General features: G+C 38.8%; 2 protein-coding genes across 2 annotated transcripts; one reads left to right on the plus strand and one right to left on the minus strand.

Moving 5' to 3' along the window:
• Positions 1-4230: 4230 nt before the first annotated feature.
• Positions 4231-5231, plus strand: LOC149287216 (sperm microtubule associated protein 1-like). The gene is made up of 2 exons (XM_089493197.1): positions 4231-4497; positions 5079-5231. The coding sequence occupies exons 1-2, from the start codon at positions 4231-4233 to the stop codon at positions 5229-5231; spliced, it is 420 nt and encodes a 139-aa protein (XP_089349323.1).
• Positions 5232-10554: 5323 nt separating this feature from the next.
• LOC149287217 (methionine-R-sulfoxide reductase B2, mitochondrial-like) lies at positions 10555-18250 on the minus strand. The gene is made up of 5 exons (XM_089493198.1): positions 18145-18250; positions 13618-13718; positions 12593-12669; positions 11309-11456; positions 10555-10653 (listed from the first exon to the last, which is right to left on the minus strand). Exons 1-5 carry the CDS (start codon positions 18248-18250, stop codon positions 10555-10557), a joined length of 531 nt encoding a protein of 176 aa, XP_089349324.1.
• Positions 18251-21139: the final 2889 nt, after the last annotated feature.

The raw sequence follows: 21139 nt of genomic DNA on the forward strand, positions 1-21139 counted from the left end.
TCTTGTTCCAAATGCCTTAGTTACATAAATGAATATAAAAAGCAACAAAATTCACACCCCCCACTTCTAACCCCACCCTCTAAAAATATAAATGTTCTCATCTAGCTGGACTGTGGATTCAAATCGGCGCTGGTAAGAGGGCGATAAATGATGTGGCTGCTTCTGCCTCGCTGTGATGGCGTTTATTAAATACAGGACCATCCAAGCTATTCTTTGAATTAAAGCTCACTGGGGTTGACGCTTCATAATGTAAAGTAAGTGAAATGAAACTGTAGCTCTGCTGCTACCAACTCTCTCTTCAGTGAACATACCGTATGTAGCGTTATGAAACTGTACAAAGCTCTTTGGCTCCCTCTTGTGGGGTAAACGTGAAAAATTTACAAAAATTGTTTTTTCCTCTAAATATTCTGTTAAGTCCACTGTAGTTTAAAGAACGGCCACCTTCTTATTTTGTGAAGCAGACAATGTTAATCGGCATCTTAATATATTTGAATCATTTTTGTAAAAAAATTCTCAGAAACTTAGCGAGGAGAATGTATGTTTATGTATTCTAATATTCTTGTAGTAGTAGCCAGCATATGGTTCTGGCAACTAGTACTGAACCACAGCTCCCATGATCCCCAGCCATTAATCACTGTCCAGTGATTTAACTTGGGCTGGGTATGAAGTAACATCATCTTTCTCATTCTTACTTTGTATCCTTTACTGGCCCCTATAGTTTTTTTTACAACTTTCCACTTTTTTCTTTTTCTTTATTCAGTCCATCCTTTGTTGTTTTCTTAAATATATGCAAATAAACCAACTTGTTTAAAACGTGCCTTCTAGGACATGCCGGTCTGATGATTTCAGCACATGTCTGTGCAGAGGTATCTAACATCTACAGCGCTACAGGATTTGGCGGCACTATATAAAAAAATTTATAACATTAATCTAACATGAGTGTCACCTACACGGATAGCCCCAGTGCTAAACTGTTGCTGAATGGGCTTCAGACCCTGATGCAGAAAGGCAGGGCCTAATAATTAGCTCTAATTCAGCATCTTAATGTTAAAAAAAGAAGGTCCTGCTATTGCAAAAACATAAGAATGCAGTTTGTGGTTACAGGTGTCCAGCATGTCATTCATTTAATGCATGGTGCACTCATTCTTTAGTTGTTAAACTCATTCAATTCCTCCTTCAGTTGCCTCTACTGAGAGCAGGAAGTGTACTTAAGTATGCATCCTGCGCATGCCCAGTAACCCTCTACTGTCTCTTCTACCCAAAGGGAGTCAGTGAGAGCAGCAACAGCCAATTCATACAATCATGTTCAACTATGATACTTTAGCTCAGAAGTCCAATTCCAGAAATTAAAGAATGCATGTAGTAAAATGTGATGGAATCTAAGCAAAATGGACTCCGATATGCATCATGGACTAGGCTGTTTAATTAAAAAATAAAGTGCTATTGAATTTTGTCGACCAAGGCCACTCTGCATCTTGAGTCATTATAGAATTGCAACCATTTACCTATATGGAATGTATAGAAGTAATCGCCAAGTTCATTACTTCTGTTTTTGACTTGGGTAACCTAATCAGCCAATATTTTTAGTTTCCATCCTTTGTCATGTATGATTTTTAGAAGTATTTACAGAAGAATGTTTCTAGATTTAAATGTATCGTATGTTCAGGAGTTTAATCTCTAATTACCTGAGCTGCATAAGACACAATGTTAGATTTATAATTTGCACGCTCACACACACATCTAAAAATGTGAATATTTGTATGATATGACTGCTTTCTCTATCCTAATGTTCTCTGTTTCTGGTAAATATCTGCTGTTTATGGCTCCGCACAAATCCCAAACTCCATTATTCACCTTTCCAATCATGCAGTCTTGACATCCAACCGTTACCTGTTCACAAAATAAAATGGCAAATTCAGCCACGATGCCTCACTACTCTAATAACCCAACAAGCAAAGCACCTGTTCTTCTCCTACTTCTCTTATCTGCTTGCGTTATATGCCTTGATAATATCTCACATGTGCAACAATATCCCAAACTTGGTCAAGTCGTACCGTAAGGGTTCCTGTTGGGGTCTGTGGGACATGAACTATGTGGATGAATATTCTGTATGCCTTCTCTGCACCCACTAGATGAAAGAGGAGCATAAGTGGCCCTAATGATGATAATCACAGATGAGAGCCAGCTGTAGTGAGTTAACATAACAAATGTGAGATTCAAATATAAGATTTATGGCAATTATATTGCCACCTGCTATTGCTTTAATCTGCACCTCTGAAGGCGAATTGTTTGCTGCGATTGCCACCGTGTGAACATTTGACAGCAGATCTGTAGTGGTTGGGAAATATATTCAAGTCTTTTAAGTATCCTGTACTGGCAAATGCTTTTTAATTGTAAGGCTCGTTATGTTAACTTCCAGTTTTTATTGGTAAAGAGTATTTTATCTCAAGTGCTTTTTTTGTTGCATTATTTGACCCAATTCTATTACCCTGATGGCAAATAGTGAAGATGGTTATAAAAGCTCAATTTGCAGTTTACTGGTTAGTGCTAAACTAAACCAGCGCTGGCTAAATGAGAGAAGAACTTACTTACATACATTAGGATAGATGGTAAGAATTATTTGGCTACTAAATTCTATATAACAGTGTAGATAGAAGATCCAGCTCCACAAATAAGGGTTTAAAAATGCAAAATTTAATTAGACCAGTTAAAACACGATAGACAAAAAAAGAGAAAAAAAGAGATGTGCTCAAGTGATTGAGAAAAAAGCCATGATTAAGAACCGTAAGGTTTGAAACGCGTTGGCGTATTTTTTCTCAATTACTTTTTTTTCTCTTTTTTTGTCTACACTGTTATTTGGATTAACCGAGGATATGGCTCGGCCTTCTATCCCGTGCTCCCTGCAATTTGAAGCGTCTCTGCAAAACATCTAAATGGTGAGCTGGAGTTATCTTTGTTTTTTGTTACATTTTTACTAAATTCTATGCAGTCCTGTTAGATGAGGACTCAAAGATTATTTCCTAAATCAAAAATTTGAAGCAGGACTGCTTAATCTAAAGGACAATGCAACCCCATGATGTCATCACCCCATGCCTCACAAGTCACTTGATCTCTTGCCATTCAATGTCTCGTGCTTCATACCTCCCAAATTTTCAGGTAGGGTGGTGGGCTGGCCCAGGAGTGGACATGATCATAGGTATAGTCACCCACCTTGCTCACAGAGGTGGTCAGCGGAGAAGGTAGGGAGACATTCAGAGGGCGTGAGAGAGAGTGAATGAGAGTCTGAGGGAACACGAGTGAGAGTGTGAAAAGAGCGTGAGAGAGTGAATGAGGGTGAGTGAAAAAAACAACGAAGCTCTTTGCCACCTTTTTGTTTGTTTCGTTTGGGGGGATCCCTTCTTGTTTTCAGAGATTTGTACGGATTGACGGAATTGGGAATTCTGTTAAACTCTAAATTTGTACAAATCCAAATGCACAAGTCTAATGCAGAATAGATTTTTATAATTGTGTGCTATTGAACCCTTCCTGAGTGCATTCTGATTGGATGGCAACCTCTGGACCGTTTCTAAACGTTTCCACTCGAAAGGGTTGCTTGAAAAATGATCACAAAACACATCAGTGATAAACACCAGCCGGAAGGCAAAGCATGTCTAGTAAAAAGTATAAATAATAACAAATAATAGCGCAGTATTGTTTTGAAATATTACCCAAAGTTGTGCTGTAATTGTGTCATTTGTTTCATCTTAGCTGGCCTTCAAAGTGTGTTCTATTACAAAGAAAAAAAATGCAGATTTATTAACAGTGTGTTTGCAATGTTATCGGTATTTATGTAGTTGTTTTAACCGTATGTGATTTGCTCACCTACAAGTATATGTATTATACATTAGTCGCAAGTTACTGGCGGTTTATTATACATGTATGGATATTTATATGACGTTTGTAACATACAGTAGCCCGAGGTCTGCTATGTGACTCTGTTTGGCAGCTTGTGGCGTAGTTGTCTAAGACTCCTGGCGTAACAGGTAAAACTCAATGGACAGAGTGTTGCTCTGGAAGCTAACGAAAGGCAAACTTTGGCAGTGAAGTAAGACACCGATTTGTTTCAGTGTGTCCATAGCAACACACAATGGGCTGCACTGTGCTTTGGAGTGAATACTGCGGATTCATTAAGAAACCAGCACAGCTACAAACCTTGCCCTGTTCCAATTCTTCACTTTGGAAACTGGTCCCATGGCCGATCCCATTCTGTCCCAAAGAAGAACCAAATCATGCCTGCTAAGTCGCTTTGCGCCCTCCCCATCACTGGCTGAACTTCAGGCCAGGGAGAAGGCGTTCGTTTTGGACTGTGTGGCCGTGGAAAGGATTTCTAAAGACTATGGTTACTCCTTACCAAAACTTGGCTCTGTTATGCCACCGTACAACTCTCAGAAGGATCCCCACGTCAGTGCCTATTTCAGAACTACACCGGTTCCTCCATTGCTGAAGAAAACGGGACAGGTAGGTTTATGACTTCTTCTGTGGCCTGTGTTGCCTGCTACTGACTCACAAACAACAGGAGGTGCAAAGGGCTTTGATGGAGGGCGCACTAGGCTTTTAAATAGCTGCCATGGGCCCCTAAGGTAAGCACAGGCACAAATCAGCTGCCCCTTTTGCCCCATGTTAATGATGGCCCTGGTTTGCAGGAATGCTCAACATTTCAACTCACCAATTTCAGTATGATTTATAAATAAGTCCCTGGAGAGGTGTCACTGAACTTGGGGGCTTAGCACTTGAATGTGGAATATACTGACATAACCCCTAAATTTTGCATTTTAAAAGTAAAACTAAGGAGACACATTATCATTGAAGTCAAAGGAGAATAAACTCAGAGGAACTCTTGGAGGCCAAGTTGACCCAAGATGTCTACTCACACGACACAAGTCTGCACTGCAGCTGTCTTCCACTATATTCTAGTGAGAGTCAATCTATAAATTCCACTAATTCCCATTGAAACCAATTGCTAATTTAGTATATTGAAAGCACACAGGATTTTTGCAAACAATATGTGATATTTCATGTTAAGTATATGATTTTTACAGTCACGTGGAGGGACATCCACCTACGGTGAGCTGGCTGATCGCTTTCAGAACAGAGGCGCTGCCGCTTTCTATCTACTAACTCGGAATAACACCGGTGCAGGTAAACTAAAAGCTTCATTCTCAGGTGTTCAAAAAGGACTGAATTTCCCATAAATTTACATTTTCATAGACCCTTCCTTGAAAACTAAAGAGATATTGGAGATAGAAATAAAAAAAACGTAGCCTTGCAATTCCATATAGCTGTTGCTCATAGGACAACCGTCAGTTGCCCCTCCGACCTTTCCATGTGATGCGTACATTTTTGGCATTTTATGAATAAAAAGATAATAATAATAATAATAATAATAAAATGTGGTCCTCTGGATTATACAGCTAGTGTAATAGAGATGTTATTTGTCTAAATTTAACAAAATGTGTATTGGAAGAAACAGATGCTTAAGCAGAAATTGAAGGTTTCTGTGAAATTTCAGCCATTATTTTAGACATAAGTTCTTTTGACATTTACTTAAAGCACAATGGGAAGCTTGTACATATATCCAAATCTTTCTCTGATTTTACCTACACGACAAGCATACACCACTTTTTTTGTAGTCTGGCTTGAGCATAATGGAGTTTTCATTCCATAAGATCTGGAGAGCCGCCTTTTGGCTACTCTGTGCTTTATTATTATTATTATTTATTGTTTTGTATAGCACCATCATGTTCCATAGGGTTGTACAATTATTATATAAAATTTTATAATACTATTATTTAAAGTAATAAAAAATGCAACTGAACAGATACACAGAACAGCTTTGGTGCTACCGTATGGAGGGTCATATTGTTTGTGGCTACTGTTTCAGTAATGGATACATTTTACGTTTAGGTCATTCTGCTGAGTACACAAGAGGCCATGGCCTGTTCCTTTCTTCAGTTAGACCAGTTTTGGGATACAATGGAAAATATGGTTACAGAAGAAATACCCCTTCATTAAGAAGAATGCCCTCTCCTTTCGGAATTGTGACCTATTCGCCAATTCACTAAATCTTCAATCGAATGCTTCAAAACTCTAAAAATTGTTATTAAATTTGATAGTAATGTCTTCTCAAACACATTTTCACAAAACCAACTGTATTGAAAGCCTATAAAAGAGCACACGGAAGGATCCAGTTAGGGTGAAAATTCAGTAGACAACCTGGTGGATATATGTGGAATTGCAATAAAAAAGTACAAGCAGACACTAGCTGGTGGGTCTCAAATCATTAAATAAGAGTTACCCCGTCCCTTTCTTACCAGGCCTTCATTTCTTTCCTTAGTTTTTCCAAAATGTATCTGAGCAGTGTGCGCAATGTTAACATGGATTAGTCACTGACTAAAACAGTAACTTAATGACAATAATCATTAATGAATGAATAAGGAAGCCTGCATTTGAAGTAATTGCAAATTAGTATGCCAGGGACATTTTTAGAAAAATTCATGTGTAGGAAATGTTGCTAAAACACTTTATAATATAATAATAAAAATACTTCATTAATAATATATTTTCATTTGCAGTGGGAATCCCACTGATGTTTTTCTACGCATTGCAAACAATTTCAAGGCATGAAATATTAACCTCAATGATTTCAAGGTCTGCCCAGTTCGGAAGTTAGATGTCAAAAATGTTCTTGAAATGCTGTTGGTTCCCATACACAACTCTCACTTCTATATATTTTTACCCCAACAGGCCTTTTTTTCTCTTCAGGATTTGCTCACTTGAACACAGGTGGTGCTTTTATTAACACAGGCGGAGGGTTTATATGTGGGCGCCATTGATTAATCCACCTCTGCTCGTCTGAGATTGTCCTGAGAACCGTAACCTTGGGCGTCCTTGTAAAGTGACTTTGGGAAGCAGTGTTCTTCAGGCAAGCCATTTAGTCATGGACAATAAGATTTAGGCAAACATGGCAGCAACTAAAATATTGTCCGGGCAAACAGCTGTGTCAGAAGTTAGAACGTGGGAGATATTCCTGAACAAGGCCTGGCCCTCAGCCCAGTCAGCTGTGCCCTGAAACAATGTTAGAAATGTTTCTTTTTGGTTCCCTTCCATCTAAATATACTCATTTCCAATACATCCACATCAGGAAGCATTTCAAAAGAAGCGCACCCTTTTCACAAACTATAAAAATGTTGAACTATCATGATCTAATGAGAATAACCCTTAGCAAAATAAATATTATGTTTATTTAGGACATCCAGTGCTTTGAGTTGCAGAATGGATTAAACAAAGGATTCACAGGTGTAAAGAACCCAAACAAATTATTTCCATTGACATGGTAATGAAATTGCCAAAGTGGGCACTTCACTTTCATTTGCCAGCCAATGCTTCTACTGATAATGTCTTCTCATTGAGGCTACCTTGTGCAATTAACATGAAAGGTGTTGGGATGACCATGTGTCTACACAGAAAACCATCAAATTAAGCCCCCAAAAACCTTGGTGTGTAGACAGACACTAGGCCAACTACAAAAGACTTTGCTTTCAGTGCTGTCTGAAGTCTGACTTTCCCATGGATTTCTGGATATGGGAGAGAAAAGACACAAAAGCTGACGGTAATCAAAATTGTGGTACAATTGTTGCCATTCTTAAAGCAAAGTGCTCAACAAATGGTACATTGTGCCTTTTACAACTTCAACAATAGAAATGTATTTCAGAAGATGTTTATATTAACTTCCAGGGCTATTTAGACCAGCAAAACCAACTTTTTCTAGGCAATGGGAAGACAATTGAGTATTGAAGAGCACTGGAGTAAGAAGGTGAAAACAGAATTCTGCTTGCTGCTAAACAGATGGAATAATTATACCTTATAATGATAAAAAGTTTACTTTGATTGGTTTAACGGAACCATAGAACAATCTGCTGAAAGGGGATGGTACCTTGAACCATGGAATCTAATGAGGTTATGGTCATTAAGGTAGAGAAACATATATATATATCTTGGAGGAGAGAAGATTGAGAGAGGATGTCACCAAACCATTTAAGACAAGAGGTCATAATGTAAAACTAGAGGATAGGAGGCTTAGATGTAAGGACGTTTTACTTCCCAGAGACGGTGGTAAATAAGTGGATACATTAGAGGTTAATACAATAAGAGAATTTAAACATGCATGTGCAATAAGGATGAATATAGGAGATAAGATTAAACACCACCACATGGGCAGATAAGATGGGCCGAACGGTTGATATCTGCTGTCCAATTCTATGTTTCTGATTTTTCCAAATGGTCCAATAGTAGGGGAACTAAAAACACAAAATCCCAGATGAAGCAAGTAAGTGTCCAGCGAGAGCAGAAATGTGGCAAACACCCACCACCTAATTACTATAATCTCGCCTGGTCGAAGCTCAGGATGAGCGAAACGCGTAGCGCTTTTTATTTGATTTTAATCAATATTTAAATTTGGAATGGAATAAGAGAAAAATCTTTTTATCAAATTTGCTGTCCCTTCTCGTCTTTGGAACGTCCGTAGAGACAGGTCTGGAGGCAGTTGGAAACCTCGAGCGGATTGCCCCTGATGAGCAGAGTTATATCTTCTATTCTGTGAGTGCATTCACCTGTCTAGAGGGGAATTAATGCCCTAACTTTATGACAATATTAGCTGTGTCTGTATTTTGTTTTCAAGATATCCATCTTAAGAACACATACAATGATACAGACATACATACAGGTTCTGTAATATTTTCATTTATTCTGTTTTATATAGATTCACACTGAGCGCACTTTGTCACTTTTTCTGTATAATTACTTAATAATTTCAGAAATAACTGGGAATGGCTGATGTGGTCATCCTATAAATAAGTAATTCAATATAGGTATTCAAGAGATATTGCAGTGCACAGCACAAGGAGATTCTAAATCAACTATAGGAACTTTAACATCCTTAAAACAGACCCCACGTCACACATAAAGAGGATGATGGATAGATAGATAGATAGATAGATAGATAGATAGATGGATAGATAGATAGATAGATAGATAGATGGATAGATAGAGATTATAGATGCTGTTATCATTACAGTCACCAATGAAGGTTGGAATAAGTGAAGCTAATCAGAAGTTTCTGATTGACACGCATCCAGTAATACCCGTCTTTATACTGTTTCCAAAGTCTGCAAAGAACACAAACCATCACCGAGACCCAGTATTTCAACTTTTAGCCATTTTTATTTGCTAAAATATTATAGTTTATACGTATAGAAAGGCACTTTTTTATAAGGGATACTAAGGAGTTCTAAAATAAGATCAGGAATCTACCATTATCTAAAAATACATTGCCTTTGGCTACTTCTATATAAGAGCGTTGTCTATATGCAAGTACAGCGGATGGCTGTTCAAAAATGGCAGCCAACGGAATGTTCTTGCTGATTGGCCCACTCCACAGGTTTCTATGGTAATAGGACCCTTTTAAAAACTCTTTTAATAGATAAGCTCTGTGTCTCTTAAAAGAAACTCCACAACAGCAGAATATTTTTAATATAATTGTCAGTTTATTATACAATAAATTTTTGAATAAAAACACAGTTTTGTCACAAAATAAAGAGCTTTAGATACAGACACATCATATTATGTAAGGAGATCAGTAAAATCTCATGAAAAACCTTAACAACAAGATAAAACATATTTTTGTCGACTAAACCAGAGAGCCATAATTGGGAACTTTGTAAACACGCTACTCCATCATGGAGATTCAGTTGCTGTGAATTGTTAATGGTGGAAACCAAATAGTTCTTACGATGGTACACAGAAAAAATAGTACTCGTCAGGGGTACAGACATACAGGTACACTTATACAAGCAGGGATTTAAGCATTGAGAAAAGAAATTGTGTTATCACTTATTTCAACAGAAGCTGTCGTCAGTTTGAAGTTATTACATCACATGTAGCAGAAGACTTTTTATTGCTTGTTCTAGGAAATACATTATATTTTATGCATGCTTGTATACAAGATTAGAGGAACTAATACCTAGGGCGCTCACTAAAGCATCAGGAAATAATATATTTAAAATATACTGAAATCCCCCCCCCAAAAAGATCGGAAGCTCAAGCCAGGTGGCCGAAGCGCGCCGCTCACCTTGGTGCCTTGGTCCTTACGGACTTGGTGGTGGATCTTAAAGTACTTTAGTAAAAGCAACCGAGAAAATGCTGCAGTAAGATTAACCAGTTATTTCACGTGACCAACATTTAAAAGCAATTTGGCACTAGGTTTCTTTGGCACAAATATTAGAATCATTTGTTGGCGTCACAGTCTGGATTTGGCTCAATAATAAATTTCTCTATATGGATTCTGGCAAGAAGAAAACATCAGCGACAACACAGTGAGCACATACACAGATTACCCATGCTCAGTACAATGCTACAAAACTGGACCACAGGACACAAAGTGTCATAAAAACATCATACATCTTTTTTTTTGCCTTAAATTCACATATACTACAAAAAGATCCTGAAATAAAAAAGGATTTAATTTGGTTTGAAGGTCAATGCAACACTGTTGATACAGAATCTTTGACCGGTGGGAGAAGGTCCATCGTCAAACACATGGCCTAAATGTGCATCGCACTGCAGGAGAGAAAACACACATTTGGGTTTCAATAACCTGATTGTCCAGACTTTAATAGCATGCTGTGGCTCAAGGCAACACCTTAACAATGCCTACAGAGCAGGCATGAACAGGTTAATTAGTAGACCCCACAGAAGCCCAGCAGGTAGTGGTCAATAACACCTTTCCACCAGAATCAATACCGCAGCCATATGCTAAACTTCCAGAGCTTAAAGAGCCAGGACTGCTTAATGGTTTTATTCTGATCCCACTATATTCTAATTTGCGTTGGCCTGTAGTTAATCCCAGAGGTCTTCTACAATTTGGACGAAATGTGACTTTGTGTGCCACTCCAGAAATTTACAGCACTTATAAACCGCAAAAAAGGCATCCCGAATGTTTATAGCCTTTTATTAAACATTAAAGGTGCTGTTCCACTGAAACAAAAACAATAGCCATATTCTCAAGTATTTTAAGTGAATAAATCTTAGCAATTCTGTAGTTTTGGTTTGTCCTCCGAAGGTTTAATTAGTTAAAAGCAACACAAAGCTATTTCAGTTTCATTGGCAAAGACCTATCGTGCCTGCTTTTTGTGTGATCACCAGCAAAAATAACAAATGAGGCAAAATTTCATTAATAACAAATTATTTCTGGGAAGAGTTTGAGCACTTGTACCTCTTTGCAAATGACTTCAGTTCCAGCAGATCCTAGCGAGTTATCTGGACGCCTCAGAACATTTGTGTCACTCTCATCCATCCCTTGGGCACCATGTGCTTCAGAAAAAGAAGGCCATCCGGTTCCTGAATTGTACTTCTTTTCAGAACTACGAAGGAGAAGAGAGAAACCTAACATTCAACTCAGTCCCTCTGTGGAAATCCTCCACGGATAAATATTCTTACCAGGCCGGGACAAATGCTTGGTGGGTACCATAGTAATCTGATCTGCTGCTCCAGTGGCTGGATATGGCTGCCCACAAGCTACGAGAACATAAAAAGTGTGCAGCAGTGCATATCCAGCTATTGGCCGCACCTACGGCATCAGGATTGTAAAGGTTTCTGTGCTGTGAATGTACCTGGATTTTATTTTGGACAGGTGCTAAATGTATAGCTGGGAACTCTAAATTAGCGGTAGCAGCACCGAGGCAGGCCCACTCCCCACCCAGCCCCTGCCCACTCCCCACCCAACCCCTGCCCACTCCCCTCCTAATCTTCAATTTTTTAGCATTGGGTGGCTAGGCCCTACAGCAGACCCCCCCACTGACTCCAAACGCATTCTTCACTTTGTGGTTGGGTTCTGTAACAAACCTGGTAGATTATCCGTGTCACCAGCAGGGGGTCCAAGAAGAACCATTTGCCAATAATCTATAAAGAGGTGTTTGGTGAACCTCCCCTCCTGTACTGTGCTTTCCAGACATCTTATGAATTTTATTACCACGGCTGTGTTTGGACTAAGCATATGAAATACAGCTAAAGCCAAAAAATAGTTCTACGTTCCAGATATAACTTCAAAATATTTATGTGGCCCACCCTTGATGTGCGATTCAAATGTGGTCATTTCCCATGAGCATATCGAAGACAAATTCCAAACATTTATTCCAGAATAACAGCTAAACCGGCAATACATTTATGATCAAATGGTGCTAAGGAGGAAAAAAGGAGGTGATACCAAACAAATACCAAACAGGCTCAATTCCCCATGGTTTAGCAGCCCAATTATATAAATCTCAAATATTATAGTTGAAATAAGAGATAAACGTATTTCATAGTTTTCAAGCCCAGACTCAAGCTGCTTGGAGATGGTGGACGCCGAGAACCTACAGTTTCCTGTGATTGCCGGTTGCTGAGCATTTTATAAATAATGGCTTTTCCTTCTTTCAATGATATGACCGTTGTGTTCGTATCGTAGTCATTTTAAGCACAGCTGGTAAGAGAAACGCATGCAGCAGATGACAGTGATTACCTGAACAGCGGGGAGTTGCAGCAGACACAGTGATAGATCCCTTCCTCTGTATTGTTCAGATAAATTCCGCTAAAGGGCTGGACATACAAACATTTTGTTAACACAGCAGGACGCACAAGGACAGTGTTTGCAGTAGAAAAGTTAGAACTTTAAAACTTTCTTCCAGTCTTTTGGTGGATGTTCTTTAAGTCAACAAGAACATGGTTCATGATGAAGAAGCATAATACGAAGATAGAATTTTAAAAAGCACAGTAAAGCAGAACATCATAAGGAATTTGGGGTCTTCCTGCAAGGATTGACATATGTTTCGTAACACATGTTGTGCTGCTACTTGGAAACCAGTGATTACCAGTCAACACACCAAGTTCAGTCCAATCTGAAGTTTAAGTTTATTCACGTGAGTTGGCCCAAGAAGACCTGAAAGTGCGATAATTCTCTGGTGAATCCCTGATCATCTCATGTTTTCCCCAAAAAATACTTTTGAGCAGTCTTAGTCCTGCCTAGGCTAACCCTAAACACAGCAAGGAGCCTTAGCACCTGGCCTGGGACTCCGTAGAGGGCAACACAAAATACTCTGAAAGATTATCAGCTTCATTTGGGAAAGAACCAGTATAGTCACTGGATGAATAATGAATTATCAGATAACTCTGCCCCATGTAACTACCAAAAAGCCCATGATAGCCTGCTCGCTTCCAAAGGCATTCTTATAACTGAAACATTAGGAATATGCATTAAAAGGGACTCCGGTGAAAAGTATGAAAAGTGGTTTTACTAGAATGCCAGTGTTTCTACCGACTGGCCCATTCCATTGGTTCTAATGGCGATAAGACCACTGGTCGAATGTGGCACCCAAATCATTTTTACAAATAACCCAAACAGATTTATAGAATACCCCTGCCCCAAATATCCTTGTGATAGAACAAGTAACATTATAGCCACAGTTACAATACAATACAGGGGTGATCATTGTACGTTTTGCTGTTGCAGCTGAGGTTAAGGCATCTTCATATGAATAATTCTCTTACCAATTCAGTTCCCTTTTCTCTGGTCACATAGTACTGTTCAGGTGTAAGTTTCTTATGCCAGTCGACAGAAACAGTCGATTCATCGTATCTCGTAAGTGACCCTGAATAAATGTACAAGATATACAGCATATTAATTTATAATTAGGTTATTTTCTATATCATAAATAATAAAAAACATAATTACCAAAACACACACGTGTATATATATATATATATATATATATATATATATATATTCATATTAATTAAAACAGATGTAAGCAGATATGGAAACATCAGTAAACACAAAGGCACTCAAACTGCTGGTTGTGTTCATTGAGCTTCTGTGGTGGCAGCGACCTGCCCTATATTATTTAGACTTCTTCCTTTGACCTTATTAATGGCACGTAGGGTTAGACATTGAATCAGCTCATGCTCTTGTTATGAGGTTTGCTCACATAATGTGCACTTGAGCAGTTAGCAATAGCGTTTTAGGATTTGTGCCTCAGGACTGTAATCGCTTACTTGCCAGCATGGTTTCAGCGAGTGGTCTTCACTTTTAGTAAAAGTCTAAGTTTTAGGGAACTTCTTTAGGGAGTTCTCTGTATGAGTTAATTTATTCATATTCCAGAATGGACTGTCAAACAAATACTGTAGATTTCCTGTTTGATCAATGCAACGAGACTGATGTAAACTGATCAAGGTACATGTGAGGTTTATAGGGAGGAAGAAAGTGGTAGGTTTCAAAAACACTGGGACTAAGAACCAATCCTTCACAAAACATCAACCCTTTATATTTATTTATTAAACTGCAAAAATAAATATTTTTAAATTATTTTATTATTGGTTTGATGTCCATTTAACAAAATATTATATATTAATATAATAAGTAGTATATTCTGGCCTGGGACAACTAAACCAGTATCAGCCCCTCTGCCACAAATTGGGGAGAAGATTGCCCAGTTGGCACCCTATTGATATTACTCCGGGCGTTCAGCACTGAGGACATGCAGCAAGTCAATAAAACTTAGAGGTATTAAAAGTCAACCTAGGTCACGTATTGTTAGGAACTATTTATAGTCGTGCTATCTGCTTTATTACTGTGAATGTCTGAAGATTTATAATAGGAAAGCAGATAAGTGTATAGCACTACGTGGTAGACAACAAATAAAGGTTATTTCCGTCAACCTCTGCGCCATTTAGGTGCTAAAATATTTACTTTATTTTATTAAATAGTTGTACATGGAAAAAAAATGTTATCATTATTATTTAGTCCGAGTCACCCAGAGAAGACATCAGTGTTTCTCGTAGGGATTACGAGGTAGAACTTGGATGGACTCCCTTTATCGGGACGGAAGAGCGCAAGCTGGAGCGAGGCAGCTTAAGGCCTGGCTTCTTATTATATATGGTTCCTCTCGGCATAAGTACCCTCTCTATCAGTCAGCTGAGCCTGAGCGTCTGGCTTAGGTCCGCTTTAGCCTGTTATATATCATGGTTATCTCTCCCTTCTCTACTACGAGAGGACTATATGTTGATCAATTGTCCTGCTTGGAAAAGTGATAATAACGACGGAAATTCAGGAGATTGTATTTGTCGCATTGCTTATCCAAGTTTATAGCTATTTATCCACAACTAAACATTATTTATTTCAACTTTTCTAACTGTCTTGGGTCTAGCACCTTATATTTAAGGGTCACCGTCCTTTATTAATATTGGTGGTTATTTTTAAGAATTGTTGGACCCACAACAGAATAGTAAGGACTGAAGAGACAATAGGTGTTTCATAATAGAAATCTTATTGCATGGCACCACAGATTTCGTATATTTCTCATATTCAAATACCTCCAAACGTACATTCTAGATGTACAGAAAAAAGGACAGGGGCAGACGCATCAATGAACAGAGAAGGGGGAAAACTCAACAAAGCAAGGTTAGCAATGGGGTAGGAATACCGTTTACCCACATACATTAAACTGACATGGAATCTATAAAATATAAGAACTCTAAGCGTGGCCCCCTGTCATCTGCATGGTTGCTGGCTCAGGACAGTAGACTTCATCCAGTCACTCAGTAATTTGAGAAGTTTCAAAGGTCAGGTACGTGTATTCATTTGGGAAAAGACAGCTTGCAGACTTTGATACTTTATCAACCACCCAAACACAACAGCACGTCAGGTCTTGCTAAGATATCATTTTTCTCTTTAGCGACTGTAAACAGGTCTAGAAACACTCGCCTGTACCCTGTCCAGTTCCTTTATTTATTTTAAAAACAATGTAAGAAAAGGATACCCTTTTATATAAATTAGTAATGATATATATATGTACTGTATATCTAACGTATGTAAGTTAACTTCAATCAAAAAATGTATAGGTTAAATAAAATTCGACAAATAAAAATCGACATTTGTAGCGAGAATAGATGAACATGTATACAAATGTTTAGTATTGTGTTCTTTCCTACTACATTGTTCAAATTAAATTGAGAGGCAAAGAAAATGGATATTATACTATACTTTTAGATTGTAAGCTCACAAACGAGGTCCTTAGAAGCCCGTCATTTTTGCCAGGAACTTTAAAGTGCCATAAGGCTAGGTGGCAAGCTCATGAACATGGTTCTCAACCCCTGCTGTATCTGTGTGCGTAAATGTATATTTATTATGTATTTGTTTACCACCCCATACTTAAATTGAACAGCGCTGTGGAATAGATTACCACTTAATAAATAAAAAATAATAATAAAATAATAGTAATACATCCCACATCTGGGGACTGCACACTGATTTCTTGCTTAAATCCATTATTATTCTGGCACCAAAGGTGACCAGGACGCGTTTTCTGTAAAAATGCGTTCTTTGCGTTATAAAAACAGAATAATTGTGTGAATTGCTATTAATAACACAATCAGTTTGAGCCATAATAACAATGATTGCACTATTATTCCCCTGTGCATCAAAGATTTATTCTTGGTTGATTTGCGAGGGAATGCACCAGGCCCGGACTGGCCATCGGGCACACCGGGCATTTTCCCGGTGGGCCGGGCCGGGCCACGGCAGGGCCGGGTTGACTTAGGGGCTGATGGAGCTACAGCTTCAGGCCCCTACCTTAAAATAGGCCCAGTCAGGACCGGACTGACTGGGCCTATGCGGCCTCTACGGCCGCATTAACGCAGGGCATAAGGGGCACCTGCCCCTTAAGCCCGGCGCAACTGGGACCGGGTCCGCCACTTTAAGGGGCCAGGAAGCCCCCACCAGGGCCGGCCTCACGGGTGTGCGGCCGCACAGGGTTTAAATTAAAACATCCGGGGTTTTTTTTTAACTTTATTTAACATCCTCCATGTTAAATAAAGTTTTTGTTAACTTTATTTAACATGGGCCCGGTCGCAGTTGCTGCTTGCTCCGGCAACAAGGTAAGTAGGGTGAGGGAGGGGGGTGCAGTGAGAAGGGGCAGAGAGGGGTTAGATAGTGAGAGGGGGTACATATTGAGAAGTGGGGAAGGGGGTACATAGTGAAAAGGGGGAACATAGTGAGAAGGGGCAGATAAGATGGGGAGAGGGGGTAGTGTAAATGCGTATGAGAATGAATGAATAAATGTGTGGATGAATTGTGTGAATGCGTATAACAATTAATGAATTCATGTGTGGATGAATTGCTGAAATGATTTGTGAGACTGCATTAATGAATGTGTTAATGATTTGTGTGAATGAGTAAATGCAAAGATGGTACATGAAGGGTGGGCTTTAACAATAAATAAATAAATAAAAATGGGCTGCTCAGGCTTAAATGCCCGAGCCTATTTTTTGTCCCAGTCCGGGCCTGGAATACACCCTAGCATATGTTTATGTCGGGCTCCTGGTATACAAAGCAACGCCATTCCGAGGGCACAAGGATGGTAAACTAGAACGTTTTATTAATTTATAACAGAATAAAATGTTCCCTGTGAAATAACCAGGTAAGAAAATGAAATACGTCTTTCGGCCATCTAATCAATAAATCTATGCCAAATCAATGCATGTAATTATACATAGATCATTTTCCCAATCCCCGGCCGTATGTGTAAAGCAGATAGTCTTCAACCATGAAGTTTGCTAATTAAATTCAGAGGTGGGCCATTCCTTGGCGCATGTAATTCCTCTGCAAAGACCACAGATGGTGCAAGCACTATAGGGAATGGAAATTTCCAGCGCACATATTCTATAGAATGGCTGTATCATCTATTACAGAGATCCAAATGATGGGCTTAGAACAGCTGGGCGACCCTTCCATGCCTTACGCATACACTACTATTTAACGCAGAAGGATAGAATATACATACAGAAATAACACACACAAATCCAATGTGATTGACTACACACTAATGCATAATTCCTGTGGTTCCATGACAAAGTGCATTATATTAACGTAGCACACCTAAACAGCATTGTACCGCGCTGCCGAATATGATGGAGCTATATAATCAATACATGATAATAATCCCCATAATCTGCATGGCGTACATGCAGCGTGCAGGCACAGGGGATCTGTGTGCACATATACACAAAGCGCATACTCACCAGCATCGCTATGAAGCATGTTTGCTGCGATCCTGACAGCAGTGACCGGTTTAAAGGGCCTCTCTCTCATCAGAAGGGTGCTGAGGTTGCGCAGTATCCGAGCCATGGTGCACAATGTAAAGAGAATGGTGCCCTGATGCCTTCTTAAAGGAGCAGCGCTGCATGCAGCTAACAGACCGGCTGGCTGGGACTGTACTCAGCACTGCACACTGCTCGGCTCTGAGGTCACTCCCACCCGTGATGTCATTCCCAGAGCAGGCCAGAGTGCAGTGGGTTAAAGGGCACGCCAGGCGCTGATACTCTCCATGCTCTGGTTACAGGATCAGACATGTACTGAGCATCTGTTAACTCTTAAAGTACTGGAGCAAGCTGAACCGGGAACAGTATCCCTGGGTAAATGTTACAAACACCGTACAGCAGCCAATAAGAAGCACAGAATTTGACAGCAGATAAGAACCATTCTGCTCATGTAGTCAGCACATTTTTAGGACGTAAAGACCCAGATTAACCCAGATGGTGACATATTTGGCATTGACATTTAAACCATGTAGGGGTTTTTCTCCATTATCTGGAGACCTCAGACTATCATACAATTATATGACATTATTAACTAATAGCCCCCCTCCCCCCCAAAAAAAAGTTAACGACAGATGGCAACCTCTTAAAGTCAAATCTTTACAGCTAGCAATCCTTAGTGTGGTCTGTTTCCGTACTTGGAAAAAAAATTCATTAAATCAGGGTCTTCTACTCTACTTCAGTTACTTTCTTTAACCCTTAAGTACCAGAGCATTTTTTGTGTGTTCGATATGTTTTTCTTAAACTTTATTAGGGTACCCTCACAAATTATATTGATATGTGTAAGCCATTATTTTATAAATAAAACTAAAAAAATCGAGGATTGCTTGTAAAATAAAATATTCATAGTTTTAAAGGTATGTAAAGTATGCACAGTACAACCCCCTGTATTTACATCATTTTTATTTATATTAATTTCTCCAAATTCTTGCTTTTTATATTTTTATATTTTTTTAAACCTCTACAAAATTATATATATATATATATATACACACCTCTTAGGGTCATTAATTAATAAATAAAAATAAAATAATAAATAATTAATAATTTTAAAAAAATTGATTACAGCGAGAGAGGCAGAGAACAGAACTGTATCCTTGCATGTGATTGGCTGTTCAAGCGATTACATGCATGGGAATCTGCTGTAGATGGAAATGCCTGTTCTCTGCTTCTTGTACTTTGTCCTAGCAGTTTCCATAATAGTATGCATGTATGCACGCGTGTGTATGATGCTGAAGTTGGCCCTTTTTCAAGTTAGCTGATTTATAGGGTGTTTACTACTCCATCAGTCTGTAGATAAGTGTGTGGATGTAGGACTTTGGGCTTCTTTGAGATATGTTTGTGAATTCCATGTTTAAACTGTGTACGTGTGCATTGAGACGGGGTTATTTATGCATCTATTATTTTTGGAAATATACTTATTTATACATATCAAATCCCACTTATGGGAGTTGATATGTTTGTCATATGTTAAAAAACCACAACCGGTGGTACACACATGAGATCATTTCTTGGGAGATCAGCTTCTTAGAATCTTCATCACAATATATTTGAGCAGCTTTGGAGCCGTCAGACCTTTTGACCCTGAATCATTGCTGCTCTGCCTTTCTCTGCTTCACCAACTGCAGGGAAATAGCTTCTTCATTATGTTATAGACGCTATGATTGTCTACACCCAGAGGGATTGTGTATATATATATATATACTATATATATATATATGTCGATATGATGCTTGTGGTGACATCAAGCTTGTGGTGACATCATGCTTGTGCTGACATCATGCTTGTGGTGATATCATGCTTGTAGTGACATCATGCTTATGGTGCACATGGCAGAAACATTTAAATGCCCTTCTATAGTCTACATGGCCAGACAGGGGCTCTTTTGTTTTAAGGGATGGCGTAAGGAGGCTTTTTGCCCCGTGGCTTGATATTTATGGCAGCTGACTTGAGGTGAATTGTCCATCCCAGGACAAGGTATGAAGTTTTAGGTAAAGAAAATACAAAATAAAATTTTTCACACAATTTTATCTTATAAAAATATAAAGATGCATGAAGTTGATTCAGGGGAATATGAAAATAGAATTCCACTTGTGTTTTTAGAGGAACACCTCTCAGCTGTCATAGATATTAAAGCGGAGGGAAACATATAAACATGAATCTGTGGCAACAGATATATATCTATATAAATCATTAGCACCACAAATGGACCCTTTTAACAGCATTATGTATGTGATTGAGTTATTGTGAATGTATTTCTGTTACAAATGATGTATTTAATAATATTTTTCAGCACTTTGTTGCATTTAATTTAGTCACCTGTGTTATCTTTGAGTACGAAAAAGAATTTAATTTATAAGGTCACGTTGTCACAAGCTGCATCGGTGCCTCTTTCTTCCTAAATGTATAAAAGTAATTTACATCGTCATAAACAAGAGCAAGAATCCAGACTTTGTGTTAATAACACATTAATACATCCATCCTTTTGTGTACCGGAACTATGTAAGTTGCCGCAGGTTTTACATTAACATCTACTATTTCTATGCTACTCGTATTCACCGGCAGACCCGCGGCTGGTAAAGATGGGCCCAAACTGTACAGGAAGATAAGAGCGGCTTACATTCACATTGTTGAAGGGACAGTCACCATTACAGTATATCTATGTGGCCCCCGAGCAGAGGGAGACCAGGTGTGACATTATTCCACAGCATCCATTGTCTGTTTAGGCTGTAGGGTGAGAGGCTGTAGTCAAAATATTGAGATGGAATCTGGCTTTTATGAGTAAAAAAAAGAGAATTTAGGTAATGGAGGAGAGAAGACTGACTAAACAAAGGCTGGAGGAGACAAGGAAGTCATCTTGGGGTGTGTGGGGGGTAATGGTGCACTGAGACTTTGTACTTCCATGTTTTTTTTTTAGGGG

The sequence above is a fragment of the Sceloporus occidentalis genome, unplaced genomic scaffold (genome assembly GCF_023333645.1).
Source record: "Sceloporus occidentalis isolate IW3139 unplaced genomic scaffold, rSceOcc1.0.p SCAF_63, whole genome shotgun sequence".
Taxonomy (NCBI): Eukaryota; Metazoa; Chordata; class Lepidosauria; order Squamata; family Phrynosomatidae; genus Sceloporus; species Sceloporus occidentalis.